General features: G+C 43.4%; 1 protein-coding gene across 2 annotated transcripts in view; it reads right to left on the bottom strand.

Annotated features, from left to right (window-relative positions):
- MPZL1 (myelin protein zero like 1) overlaps positions 1-14936 on the bottom strand; it is a 33536-nt gene that overhangs the window by 3418 nt on the left and 15182 nt on the right. Inside the window, exons 3-5 of one of the 2 annotated variants that reach the window (XM_053970753.1) lie at positions 12670-12883; positions 7060-7192; positions 5418-5491 (exon numbers count right to left, since the gene is read on the bottom strand). In XM_053970753.1, coding sequence (XP_053826728.1) covers positions 5458-5491; positions 7060-7192; positions 12670-12883 — 381 coding nt within the window. In that variant the 3' untranslated portion in view covers positions 5418-5457. Of the gene's footprint in view, positions 1-3646; positions 3753-5417; positions 5492-7059; positions 7193-12669; positions 12884-14936 lie in introns of both variants that reach the window. The other variant, XM_053970752.1, reaches the window with a different exon arrangement.

The following is a 14936-nucleotide window of genomic DNA, read 5'->3' as shown; positions in this document are numbered from 1 at the left end:
ATTCAGCCTGAGAGCACTATCTGTTAAAAAAAAATATGTAAAAATAATAAATCTAACTGCAGAAAGTACTCACTGTGACATTCCAAATTTTGTTCAAGTACTTCTGATGGGTCAATTGTCTACCAGTGGAGTTCACTCAGTATCAGTTACCACTGTAGTGGATTTTTGCCAGTTTAAATACAGTCACTGTGCTGCGAGCAGCATGTTAGTGGTGTGGGGAGACTGACTGCTGTGATCAGCTGATCCAAACACAGCTATCATTGTCTCAATGTGTTCACTGCCAGCCACCTAAAAAAGGTGGTAGATAGCCAACACAGAGAAAAGGAGGGACCAAGGATTTACTGCAGTGTTCATCTATTTGATTTGCTGCCAACTGATTCTCTAGCTGACCATAAGCATCCCCTGGGCCATTTTAAAAACTGTCTAAACAATTCAGAACTTTCATCTAATCCCAAGTAAGCTCATCCTGACTCTTCAGAACCAGAAGACAGACCAGCACTGCTATATAAAACCAGCATTTCCTGAAGTCTTGCAATTTTTCCATTCAGAATTGAAGGGAAAAGAGCAGCAGGTGTACCTGCTCAGGGTTTGTCAGCAGAGTCATGAACTGCAAGTTACAGAAAAGGAAAGGAATTATGAAGTTAGACCATGGTCCAACAGTAGTCTGCAGAATTTTCAAATTTCTCAGATTCTGAATGATGTTGCAACTACCACAGATTCAGGCTCTGGGAATGTTATCTGAAATTTCAATCAAGATTCTTGGCATTGCAAACTGCTCCTTCTCAGGGTCCTGGGATCCAGACAAGAACATCCACGTGGGAAATCCATGTAGTTCCTGCCTGCACTGTAAATTGTTTCTTACCCACACAAATAACAGTCCTGGTAGAACAGCAGTCACTAGAGAATGATGGCATGGACAAGAACCACCACAGACAAATCTGACAGGACAGAACATACCTGCTGAGAAGGAGGGCACAGTGAAAACAAGCAGAGCTGATTCAAGCTGCTGAACACTCACAGAATCAGATATGCAAACTCCAGAAAGCAAGGTCCACACCTGAGTAACTTGCACTCAAAACAAAGGAAGTGCAGTCTCAGTGCACTTTCAGCTGTGATGCAGACAAATACTCCATTACTGATTCTTGAACTGATACATAAATGTAAAAATGAATAAACTTCATTTAATTAATTTAAATGCCACTTTAAGAGTGAACACCTCTATTACTGTTTCTAACTTGCAGAGGCAGTTTTGTTTGTATTCACAGTTCTTTGCCACCAGTGAAGTACAAAGCATTCATTCACTTCCTACACACCCTACCTTGGAAAAAAGCTACAAGGAAGACCACAGGCCTCTGCTGTTTGACCACAGCACTGACTGTGGGAGCCACTGGTCTAAAACTGCCAGGCATTCCAAGAGACAAGAGTGTGCCTGAATCAGCAAACAGCCTGCAACAACCCTGGGAACTGCTAGGAATGAGTATCTGCCTTTCACCTGCACAACACCTCAAAAGCTTGAGTACTGTAACTCATTTCTTGATTACCAATAAACACCAGATTTTACTTGTATGTGATGAAAGATTTCAAATATGTTGATTTGCATGCTGATATGACCCTTAAAGAAATAACCAAACAATGGCTAGAAGTTAACAATGTACGTGTAATCAACTGAAATTTAGCTTCCTCACTTGTTTAAATATTCTGTTTAAAATCTGATCTACCCTGCTTTCACTGTGGATCTTTGTAAAGAAAAGTAAATATGTTTAGTTGTTCTGTAAAGATGGGGCAAATGCTCAACAGGAGGTAGAGGAACTACTTGCTGCTACAAATGTCTGCCACAAAAAGAAACTTTGTTTGTCTGACAAAAGAGATTAAAAATCTAAAAACTAAACTAAAACTGAATGACACAAAAGCCATTTGCAGTAATTTTCGGTTGAGGTCAGCAGAGTTCATCTTGGTGTTTTCCTTTAGGAACTTACCTGCAGGGAGAGCTCTGTCAATGAAGAAACAGACTGGAGTGACTACAGAAGGGCAAAAGAACCCTGATTCTGAGTTAATAGCACAAAGTTTAGATTTACTCTGCTGCTCCTTCCAGCACACTGAGACTCAGAACCCTGGGGACATCAAAAGGCGAGGACACCACAAGTTTTCACACCAAAACATTGGAGCATTTTTTCTTTCAAGACACAAGCACAGAACAGCACCTGTGTGTAGCTCTCAGGGCACTTGCAAGTACTCCTTCATGCCATGACAATAATTAGATAGAACTTTTTGGGTTTTTCACCTATGGATGTTGACTCCAACAACTACCATATCATAAATTTCACCATGTTGGTTTTGCAAAATCTTTTGTTGTTGTTTAATTTTTGGTGTTTTTTTGTTGTTGTTGTTTGTTTTTTCTTTTTTGAAGGGAGGATGGTAGGAATCATCTGTCTCATTCACCCATTCCAGAAGCATCTCCTATGATCTAGAAAAGACAAGTTTTATCCAGGCCTTACAGGCAGCCTGCTGCTACAAGACCTATTCCAGTCAAAATCTATTTTTAAATCCTGACTATATAGCCTCTGTGAATAACTGATCTCTGAAGGCAGAAGGCAGCTTTGTGGGCCTGTGTGCTAAAACTTTGGAAATACTGCATGGCCCAGAACAAAATGCATTTCAAAACCAAACCAGAAGCCCAGGAGAGTAGGAGCTTTGACTTTACTGAGCTGACTGTTAGCACATTTGGTTTTTTCCCTGTATTGTTAATACATTAACACACATCTCCATTATTTTGTCAGGAGAAATTAAGAAACCAGGTATTGACTTGCACACACTACACGGCAGCCACTTGCTAAAAGGTGGGTCATTAAGAAGAACTCCATTTTGAACTTTTAACTCTCTCAGTTCCTGTATCTTCACAGGAAAATTGCTAGGAATACTCAAATCAAGAGGGAAGAAACTTCCAAATAAGGAAATCCTGTACTACTAACAGGTAATGATCCGCTGCATAGAATCCCTGTCTGACTCCTGCTTTGTCCCTTCCCATGGGATGCTAAGTCTGGATAAAAGCCACTTTTCCCCTTCAAAGTCAGCAGAACTTACCAGCTGCAGCAAGCACAAAGACTGGCACTTTCAAGCCCACAAAAATTAGGAGGCTCAGCAGAAGAGAGCTCTTAGCAGCACAAATCATTTGCAAACTGGTCAGCACCTGCCTCCTCCCCTTGTGAAGGAAGTACCATGGAGCATGAGAGTGCAAGGCAAATTCCTCCCCATTACCATCCCAGGACAGACCTTATGGGGTGATCCATGTCTGACAGACACTGTATTGTGTCTGTGTTAAACAGACACTCCTTGCATTTCACTACCACCTCTGTATGTTAATGCACAAGATCACAACCATGTTTTTTTATAATTTAGTATGAAAAGGGCATAAAACTCCACCTCAGCCAATACAAAGGGCATAAAACTCCATCTCAGCTTTGAATTGCACCAAGCCTTCTACAGCAGAGCTCACCGGTCCCAGCTTCCTGCGCACCCCTTGAGCAGCGCACGCACTTTCACCAGCGACAGCCCCTAATGCACAAATCCCACCCTGCCTGGATGTTTTCCACAGCAGCTGCCCCAGGCTGGGGGGAATCCTGCCTCGGGAGCAGCAGGAGCAGTTTACCTGGTGTGATCTGGCGGGCACGCTGTTTACCAGGCCCTCTGTGTCGGAGGGCGCCTTCTGCGGAGCTTGCTTAACCGGAGACATCAAGCTCTCAGAGGTACTGCAGCTGACGAGGTGGCAGAGCAGAGTTTGCACGACAATGTTCAAGAGGCACACGAAAAACAAAACAAAACAAAAAAGAACAAAACAAAAAGAAAAAAAGGAAAAAAAGAAACAAAAACAAAAGACGAATGATGGCGAGATGAAATGTGGCAGGTTACGCCAAAGTAAAAAAATGAACATAATGGACTCTGAAATAAGCACACACAATTCTCCATCTCTCCCGAGACATTTCTCTGTCATTCCTCTGAGTTTCACTGGTAAGCAACAGGAAGGAGCAGCTATTATCATAGGACAGCAGCTCCTCCACAACCCCTGGTCCTTAGATACTCCCATTCAACTCAGCCTCTCTAAAATCATGTGTTTTCTTCTCAGTTAACAGTGGTAAACAGCAATTATCTTCTAACTAGAAGCTAAGCAATGCCAGTCACTGAGGCAAGTGTTGTACCAGTGCTACAGTTAGAGCCAACGCTTGCAAGAGCCACCAGCTCTCTCTATACCAGCAAGGTACTTCCTACCCAACACTGCATTAGCTCCATTGCTTTTACAGTTAGGCTGTGAGCCCAAAAGAATTCTCCCAGCAGACACCAGTCTGTGGAGCAATTACCTCAAGAGTCACACAGGACATTTGTGCTTTGTGCCCTCATATAGCTACTTGAATACCTAATCAGGCAAATCTTGGTTTTCAAACAAAAGAACAGTCTTGTGGTGAGAACCAACACCCCTAAAAGAAGGCTCCTGGTTCTCACCCTCTGATTGCTTCTTTTCATCTGCTTAAAGCAGGACTGAAAAGAAAACGAGCCTGTGACAGAAAAATGAATACCACAGAGCAAATGCCCTTAAAGTTGGTAACTTCTGGGCAATGCAGTGATGGGTCTCTCACTGCTAGGTCTACCTTCTTGCACCAAAGCACCCAGGAGAGTTAAGTAGCCACCTCCTTGGCAGCAGTGCCCTCTGCTACAACCCTGTGACCACTGGGCATTCTCTTCCCTCAGTCTTTGTAGACAGTGTATAAATTGAGTACAGAAACAGAAGAAGACAGTGACATTAAGCAGACTACCTCCTTGCAGGGCAAGCATTTTTCACCCTTTGGTAGGTCTTACCATAGCAAATTTAGCTCCTCATACATGCAGCAGTTAGAACTAGAACAAAAATACTACCCCAGCCATCATGGCAAGGGGTCATAACTGTCTCAAAAACAATGCATCCCTTCTGTTACCAAAATTATGTAATCATTAATTGTTTTATTCACAAAACTCCTCAGATCTACACTATCTAAATGTAATCATTCAGGTTTAAGCACTAATGTACTTAGGTCCCTGCAAATTTTCCAATACCCAAGCTGTCTGAGCCAGAGGAACGCTTACAGGGAATTTACTTTTATTTTGACACAGAAAGAGCTCTGAATTTCCTGTGCTTTAGTCAATGCACTGGCAAGTTCACTGTTTGAAGAGATGGAGGGACATCATCTGGGATAAACAACAACTCCACCCCAGTCAGACACGAGACAATGAAACCCAAGCACCCAGTGAAATGCATCATTCCTTTGCCAACAGATTCCAGCACAAATTACAGTGATGTTAGTAGAGAGCTAGCTGGTTAGTCAGCAAAGGAAGAGGAAATGTGTACACACGCACAGGTATTAACAGCAACCACCAACTTGATTAGTTACCATGGTGTCTAGTGGGACTGGAAGAGAAGACCCAGCCCTGTTACATTCCCAATCTGGCGTCTATATCAGGATCTCTGTAAGGAGAGGAAGGTAAGCAGGATCCGATCCCAGCACACCAAGGCAGAAAAAAAAAAAAACAAAAAAACCACTAAACAAAAAACCACCAAAGTCAGAGCATGAATGGAAACTGTGGCCATGCAGGGGTTCTAGATGCTACACAGGGCCCCAGCCCACCTCAGTTCAAGGCAGAATGGTTATCTAGGAGTAAGTACTTCTCTCCATCACCACACACTGGGTTAGCATCATGTAGAAGACAGTCCGTAAGTTTGGAGGGGGTCACAGCACACGTGGTTTCTTTCTACACATCATGCAGAGCTGACATGGTCAGTGAAAGCAGGATTTCAACCTCAGAGATTACTTTCCCAAGAGAGTAGTTAAATCTGCTACAGGAAATCACAGTGCATGAACTACTGCTCCAGGCTCAGCACCAACGTGTGTCCTCCATCAGGAAGACACTGGAGAGCAGGTCAGTGGGAAGCAGGGCAAGCAGGCCACCTCAGGCACTCTGCTGGTGCATGACACTGCAGGGTTCTTTTCAGTTCTTAGGGGAAGGACACATGCAGAAAGGGAAAACCAGGCTTTCCACACAATTCTGAGCACACACAGCCACCCTTGCTGTATTTAGCCTTACCATTGGGCAATAGCCAACTCACTTTGTCTAAGCTCTCCAACTGGGAAAAGGACAGGGCAAAGTTTAATTTGGAAATCCCCACAAGCTTATTTTTGGAGTTATTTTCTTTTATCCCACAGGCAACCCAAAGAACCTGCAATAAGCAGGAGTATTTGTTGGGCAAAGAACAGAAGAAACTTGTTCTGTTTTGGGGTTGTTTCTAAGATTACATACATAATTTTCATTCTTTCTTAGAGAAGCAAATTACCAGCTAATTAGAGAGGAGAAAAAAGGAAGCATCTCCTCCACCAGCAAGTTTCATCACCACAGGACTCTCATCTGGCTTTGTCAGTTCTTGTTGCTTTTTCATATGCCCACTCAAAGAACTGTGCTTCACTTTGGAGTTATCCTCCTAACACTAAAAACCCTGCAGGGATGGTAACAGTTAACAAAAAACAGACAGTGAATGAGAATGGATGCAGAGTGGCTATTCCTTCCTTACTTTCAAGTGTGGTGATGAAGGGTTTTTTGGCAAATATTTTGGTCCAGGCTTAGGAGGCAGACACTGGTAACAGAAAAATCCAGTCCTGATCTCAACACACAGCATTCCTTAAAAGTGCATGTGGTGCTTTTCCTTTGGAGGTGGTAAAGAAAGGAGAGATAGAGGGAAGGGGAACAGACTAAAGCTAGGGGGTCTTGGATTAAATGCTCTCAGGGCATATATCCTTGTGTCTGGGGATCAACTTCAACACCTAGTGATTTTCAGGTGCAACTCATGGTCAGTAGGTCTCTTCAAGCACAGTACAGAGGTAACCACTAAAGGCAGATGATCACAGTTCCACATGACCACACCTATCTCTAGCTGTGATTGCCAAGGCTTGGCTGAAACAACTCCTACCCCCCTTTAAGCCCTCCCTCTGATCCTGCTGCTGTTCCTCACATCAGCCACGGGTGAGGAGGGAGATCTCTTACCCAGAGTATCGTTTTTTAGAGTTGTTCTTTCTGATGACAAGACACACGACAATAGAGATGAGCGATGAGAGACCTGTAACCGTACCGATGGCTATCCCTGCCACGGTGGCAATGGGGAACGCAGGCAGGCTGTCTGCGGAGAGAAGGGAGAAAACATTCAACTCTTCTGCTTTCCCTGCTCCACAGAAGTGCAAACCACAAATGCCCTTGAGCCTGGATTCGTTTAGAGCAGGAGGCACTAGGGTAATACCCAGAAATTACAGCATGCAGCCTAAGTGGCAGTGGCAGCAGGCAGCCAGCAGAGTAACATGAACAGAGCACACACCAGGAGTGTTCTTAGTGTCACCGTCCTTCAGGAGAGAGTTCACGTTGAACCAAAAATTTTTACATATCAGGAAATACAAGTGACAATGAGGACAACCCTGTCTCATATTGTATCTGAAGGGAAAAAAAAAAACCAGGTTACAGCCATCTGGGAATTCCCAGGGAGGTCAACAGGAGAAGGCAGGCACGCTTGAAAGCAAATCTGGACACAGCACATCGCTAACCCACTAGGAGTGCTGAATGCTGGGTGTTCTCCAGGGAGCATGCAGCACACAGCAGAGCTCCTACCCAGGATCACTCTTAGCAGTGTTTATACATGACTCTGGTGTCTCAAAACACAACCCTGTACGTTTTTATAGACTCATTTTTTCCCTTAAGTCAGGATCATTGTACAATACCAGGAAAACACGTAGAACACAGTATTGCTTTACTCACGTTTTCCCTAATATTATTTTGGGGGAGAGTAGGCCAAAAAAGAGCAGCCAGAAACAAAAGCCAATCTGAGAATGAGTACAAAATACCTACAAGTCAAAGAATACACAGACTACCATTACAAATGAGAAACAAAGTTTGTTTCCTTCCCCCCACATCATGGTTAACACAAGGAACACGTCAGGCCAGAGGGTTTCTTACAAGACTCCATGCTACTCCAGTTATACCAAATGCAAGTGAATCAGCAAAAGATCCAACAGGTAAAACCTACACCTATATAAAAAAATCTGTCCCAGACACCTGCATCTGATCATCACAGAATTGTTGAGGTTGGAAGAGATTGTCTAGTCCAAACCTCCTGCTTAAATTAAGCAGGGCCAAGTAGCACAGTTTGCTCAATACTCTGTCCACTTTGGATTTGACTATCTCCAAGGATGGAAGACTCTTCAGGCAACCTAGCTGACATGGTTTGACAGTGGCCCAACGCCAGGCACCCACGAGAGTCACACCCTCCCCTGCTGGGGGAAAGGAGGGAAAAGGAAAAAAATGTTAACAAAGGCTTCATGAGTGAGATAAGGACTGGAAGAAGTATTTCAAGAGCAAAACAGGCTCAACTTTAGTTGCAAAGTGAAATGTATTATTAAGAGAACCAAAGAAGGATAAAAGAGAAGTAAAAGAAGCCCTTAACACACCTTCTCCTCCCCAGCCCCTCCCTCCTTCCCACCAACAGCGCAGGAAGACTGGGTGTGGGGGTTTTGGTCAGTTCATCACCAAGATCTTCTTCTGCTGCTCTGGGAGAGGAGTCCTTCCCCCATGAGGTTGTGGGGTCCCTCCCATGGGAGACAGTTCTCCATGAACTTCTCCAGAGCGGGTCCACTCTCACGAGCAGCAGCCAAACCGCACCTGCTACAACGTGAACTCCCCCCACGGGCAGACAGTTCTCCCAAAACTGCTGAGACATGGATCTCTCTTTCCACGGGGTGCAGTCCTCCAAGGACAGGCTGCTCCAGCTGGGAAGCAGGGCCCTCTCTCTGCACTGGGTCTTCCATTGGATCACAGCTGTCTCCAGACATCCACATGCTCTGGCATGGGCACCTCCCACGGGGGCTGTGGGTGGATCTCTGCACCCCCTGTGGATCTCCATGGGCTGCAGGGGTACAGATGCTTCACCACGGCCTGCACAGGAATCTCGGCTCCGGCGTCTGGAGCACATCCTTCCCCTCCTCCACTGACCTCGGTGTCTCCATGTTGCTCTCCCTCACAAATTCTCACCTCCTCCTCTTCTCTGACTAGGAGCAAAACCCCCTGTGACCTTGTTTTGATTTTCTTCTTAAATATGTCATCACAGAGGTGTTACCAGCCTCTGTCATTGGCCCAGTTTTGGCCAGCAGCATGTCCATCTTCAGAGCCATCAGCCACTGGCTCTGCCGGACATGGTGGGAAGCTTCCAGCACCTTCTCAAAGGAGGTATCTTCGTGGTCCCCTGCTATATAAAAGCAGGCTGTGCCAAACCAATACACTAGTCCAGTGTTCAACCACAATAAAAATGTGGGGGTTTAAGTGCAGATAGAATTTCCTGTGTTTGAACTTATGCTGATTGTCTCTTGTCCTGTCACTAGGCACCACTGAAGAGCCTGGCTCAGTCTTCTTTAGGTGCTAGCAATGTACATGAAGACCTGGTGAGAGGATTCTCCAGAATCTTTCTTCTCTTTTGCAGGCTAGATCACACCTCCTTCTTCTGCAGGCCAGACAATCCCAGCTGCCTCCATTTCTCCTCATATGAAAGGTGGAACACTCTCTTAACCATCTTTGTTGCCCTTTGCTGGACTCATTCCAGCAGGGACAACAGACCAGCAGCACCCTGAAGGAGAAGCATCATAATGAGAAAACAGGGCTTACATTTAGTCCTGTTCCTTTGGAATTCAGTGACTTTCAGCAGAAGGGCTACCTGACTTCTGGCTGTTTCACTGACCATAACATCATTCAGCCAAACATCACAGCAGCAGCTTTCCTGGCTCTCCACTGTGATATGCCAGTTCACAGCAATATGGTAATTCAGAGTTCTAGTAAGAAATTAAAAATTAAGATATGAGCACCACAACATAGAGGAAGACATTCTTTCCAGAACCTTTCAACAGCCCAGGGATCCATCTGCTATTAAGGAAGAGAGTCCTACAAGTGGTAATATTCAGATATGTAAGATATGATTGCATTTGAGGCCCATGCAAAAATGAAGTCATTTATTTTGAGGCATATAAGAGTTCCCTAGTTTCTTTTTCACCTTTCCAGAAGTGCAGGAATAACTGTCTGCAAAAATATCAAAACAGATATGCATTTCTGCATTAGCAGACCTGTTGCTGCCTTGTACACCAGAAAACACAGACATTTTATCAGAACAAGGAAGCAAGTGACAATCCAAAACCATAGTGCAGAGTATCTGCTGAAAAATCATGTTAGAACTGATCATTTTGTCACTTCTTTGACTCATGAGGGTTTTTTTTGGTTGGCTGAATCTGAGTGATGGACAGCAGTTAGATCCTGTTAGCAAACATTTTTAAGACTGTATAACAAAATGCTAGTGTTTGCTTGAGAAACTAAGAGTCTGGCTTTATTGCTTTTCAGAAAATGGTTCCTATATTTTCCAGCATTTCACAGTTACACAAATTCCTCATAAGCACTTCCAGAGCAGCCAATGACTTAATTAGGAAAGACAGTCCCAGTTAAATAACTGAACATCAGCTCTGAAAGCCAATATTTAAGTTAACAGCTCAACACAAAACAAAAATCCAGCCATTCAAAGAATACTTTTCACTGAAATTCAGAGCAATTTCCATTTCACTGAGAGCACGTGAGTATCAATCTTATAAAAGAGGCAGGAAAATGAAGTTTCCATTGTTCCTAAGTGTAAAGATTTTCATACCATTCTAATTTTTCCCCCATGTGTGTTCAGATCCAAGATTGACCACCTCCAGGTAACACAAGCTGTCTTGAACACATTTGCTTTTCCTGTTACAAGCAGGGTCAGCCTAATGTAAGAACTTGGAATTTCCTATGAATTTCTGTTGTTTAGGCTTTAAATGGTAGTCCTTTCCAGATTCAGATAGTCTATTGAAAAAAACAGCCTCGCTTTTCATCCCTGCCAGTCGAATTGTTCCAACACACTTGATAGAGCTGTTTGTGCAAACACCACGTAGGTACTGCAGTGAAAATCAGCTCGGTTAGTTTGGCAATTTTTAAAAATTAGGCCACCATGGAACTTATTAAATGTTTAATCCAAAACCTAAAGCTAACCTATCATCTATCAGATGATTTAAATGTGCAAAGAATGAACATGGCTTTGAACAGTTTATACCACCAGACGTACAATTCAGAACCATTAGATGCATACATAGTAAAAAACCAATATGCACAAGTGTCATCATGTATTTATTCCAACTGAAAAAATTGCTCCAGCTCAGGATGAGTTACAACCTATTACAAGAATTTTCACAGTCTTTCTAAGAATGTGGAGAGAATTCTTGCAGCATTTTTTCTGATGGTGAGAAGTGTTTCAAATACAGGGCTCCATTCAGAATCAGATTCTCTTCCAGATGCCCCACCTATGGGGAAGCCAGCATGCAAGTCTGTTGAAAAATATCAGCTAAATTAGTGTATTGAGGTCAGTCTTTAGTTGTTTAACCTGGGTTAAAAACTGAAAAGGCTTTTTCAAGACAGCCTGACTTTGCCAAATCAGCAGCTGCTTTACTGCTTCTTCATAGTGACTATCATTGTGATAAAATAAAGAGACTGTATTTTATATAGGCTTCAAACTTCCAAGAAACAGAAAGTTCTAAGTGATGGTTGGACCACCAGAGGTCCTGTTCAACCCAAACTGTTCCATGAAGAGAAAAATTAGATAGACCTTGCCTACATAAGAACATGGAATGACCTCCTGAGCAGGGGTACACACCTGCTCTAGCAGCAGATTCATTCCAATTAGGACACACAGATAGGTATCTCCCCTAACATATTAAAACTAATGGAATAGCTGCATCAGCACTGCCATTTATGAATTCAACATTTATTCTTGTCCTTCCTAAACTATAAATTTGGATATGCAATTACTGTAACAATCATTTCATTGTAGGAAAAACATCACGTTGTGGCTGACCTCCAGCTGAGGTAGAAGGACCAAATGTTTTGGATGATAAAGGCAGATAAAGAGCCAAACTGACAAACAGAATCTCAGCGCTCTTGACCTGCGACAAATGCTACCAAATGCTAACCAGAAGCCTCATGTGACTGCAAGTAGCCAGTTTGAAGTTTGTAAGAGCCACCATGGATTCTTTAAGAACACCTGAGTCAAAGAGACTGAATGCACATTCCACAGAACCACCGTCACACGGAACACAGTAGCATTTCACTTTCTGTATGTTTGGACCAGATTTATAGTTTTGCATTCCATTAAATATACCAGAAGGGTTTCAAAAAGAACAGTCTGCTACTTTTTTTCTCCTTGCTCACCAGATTTCATAAGTCACCCTAACTTTGATGCAGCATAATGCAGGAAATATATTCACAGGACTTCAAAATGAGAAGATGTGTTTTCAAGCCTTCCATCAGCTTTTCCTAATAATTGTTTAAACCACAGGAATTAGTGGGCACAGAGGAAAAGGGTATGACATACAGTTTTTAAACAGCTGACAGATACTGGAAGAAGAGGATTATTAGGACCTGGAAGAAGAAAATTTAAAAAAAAACAGTTGTTCCCTCCAGGCCACTCCCCCACCCCCAACAAAAGTGATTTAGACAAGGAATGGAGGAGAAAAAAAAAACAAGTGAGAAGGAAAAAAATCATATAGGGTGAATGAATACCTTTCTCCACAACTCTAACTCGGATTTCTCCTGGTTTGACAACAATGTCAGGTGGGTTCTTGACATCGCAAATGTACGTGCCGTTGTCCCGGAACTGCATGTTTGATATAGTGATAGAAGCATCTTTCTTGTTAAGATCTCCAGCCCAAGTGATCCTGTCTTTAAATGGTATGTCCTTTCCAGGGTATGACTTCCCATTAGAGTAATAGAAAAACTGCAGCCAAGGAAAAGAGGATATAAGAACAATCCAATTAGCAAGTACGGAGCCACCGTGCTTCTCCCACTATTACAGCACTCTCCCAGAGCCAGCTGTGTTACAAACAGCCAGTAGCTGAGGCTTGTCTCCTCCTGCCTCACCACTTCAGTCTGCCTTGTTGCCTCTTGATAACATAACCATGCTTCTATCTCAACCATACCAGAACGAGAGACTGCAAGTTTCAGTTTTCCGTTGGTTTTGATTTGCTTTTTTGGTGGATTGGCTGGGTTTTTTTTTTTTTTCTGTTTTGCAGGGGACAGAGTTTTACAGACATGGAGGTAGGGGAAAGAAAAAAAAAACTGGTAACCTGGTAATAATTAAAGGACAGAACAGTCCTTCAACACAGCCATCTGTCTTTCAGGTACAGGAAGCCGCCTGCATCCTAGCAGAAAAAGGATACCAAGTTTCCCATCTTATGCTTTGCTGTGTGTTACTTGCAACTAAAGCACAGCTAAATTAACATGCAATACTCTCCCTTCCTTCCACCCCCTCAGAAAATCCCATGACCAATTTAGAGTATATCTAGCTGTTTTCCAGAAACCTTCAGGTAACTAAATATAACTGTTCCCCAGTTTTTAAGTGACTAAGCTGCACATTGGCTCTGCATTCCCTATACATGACCAAAAATCTTTGAAGAATAAACCTCCTTAGTACAGACTAAGGAAGAACTGAGTATTTCCTAACTACACCTGCCCAAAATTGGAATTTACAGCAGAAGAACTGCATAGACTTCTAGAGGACAACTCTGCTTTCAAACACATGGGATATCCTAAGAGAGGCATCAAGGCTGCAGGAGAATTGCAAGAGAACATTCTTTCTTAATTGGATATCCTGCAGGACAGCAAGATAAATCTAATCAGGAATCAACCTGAAGTCCCTTCAGTTCAGTCTCCAGAGAACAATGAAAGAAATTTAGGACAATATTCCAGCTTCCTCTTCCTCCTGCCTTATTTACAAAGCAGTGGCTCTGCCATAGAACAGACTGCCTACAAGAGAGTCATATTTCCATTCAAGTCACCTCCTATCCCTTTTCCTGCCCTTGATCTCAGATTTGCTGTTCCAACACCCTCTCTATCAGACCTGCACTCTGAATATCAGGCCTTATCACTTGGCAGCACAAATCTTGTCCAGATCAGGTATGTGCACATCATAGCTAACTGTCCTGCTGCAGTCAATCTTATTTGTTGTCTACAGATTAACATAAATTCAACAAAGTATTTCATGTGGTAGAAAGCTGGCAAGCACACAGCCAGCTGTCAACATTGGAGGGACTCTGCAACAGTCTGCAGCTTTTCCAGCTGGATTGTAACCTTTAACACAGCAGCACTGCATTACCACAGCCCTGTGCACAGGGGAAGTCATCCCACTGAAGTCTAGAAGGCCAGAGGCAGATTCCTCAGCTTTCTAGATGTCCTCACCTGGGGGAGGAGAAATCCCAAAGTAAAATATGTCCTGAAACACTAAGCTAAGTGACTCAGGCCATCCCTTGCCTATGGTGGAGTGAGATGAGACTTCTTTGGAACACGTGGTAAGGGAAGGAGACAAGCAGGGGAAGCTCCCAGTCGAGTCAGCCTCACCACACGGCCACAAGATTGCCAGTGTGATTCTAAAGGGAAACAGGTCCATCCTTGTCAAGAGAAGCATGGGCTTACCTCTGACATAAGCTGATCATGAGATCAGTCTTTCAAATTCACACCCACCAAGCTATGCAATGCCGTGACTTGGGCTCATAAACAAACATCCCCTCTACACCTTCCCCAGACTCCCAAAAGAAACAGGGAATTAACATCAAATTGTGCTGGGTCACTGCTGCTCAAAGATAATGTGCATTTCTTTCAGTTGTGCTGACAGCTACATCCAGGTGGAACATCTGAACTGACTTCAATTCCAAAAACAATGCTATGTGCTGAAGCTGTATTCCTACAACTGAACAGTGATGCAGAAAGGGAATGGCAAAACAGGATATAGGGGGAGCGGAAAACACACCAACAGATGGCTTCTCTTCACCCAT

This window comes from Vidua macroura, chromosome 2 (genome assembly GCF_024509145.1).
Source record: "Vidua macroura isolate BioBank_ID:100142 chromosome 2, ASM2450914v1, whole genome shotgun sequence".
Classification (NCBI taxonomy): Eukaryota; Metazoa; Chordata; class Aves; order Passeriformes; family Viduidae; genus Vidua; species Vidua macroura.
This window is presented reverse-complemented; position numbering and strand designations above follow the sequence as displayed.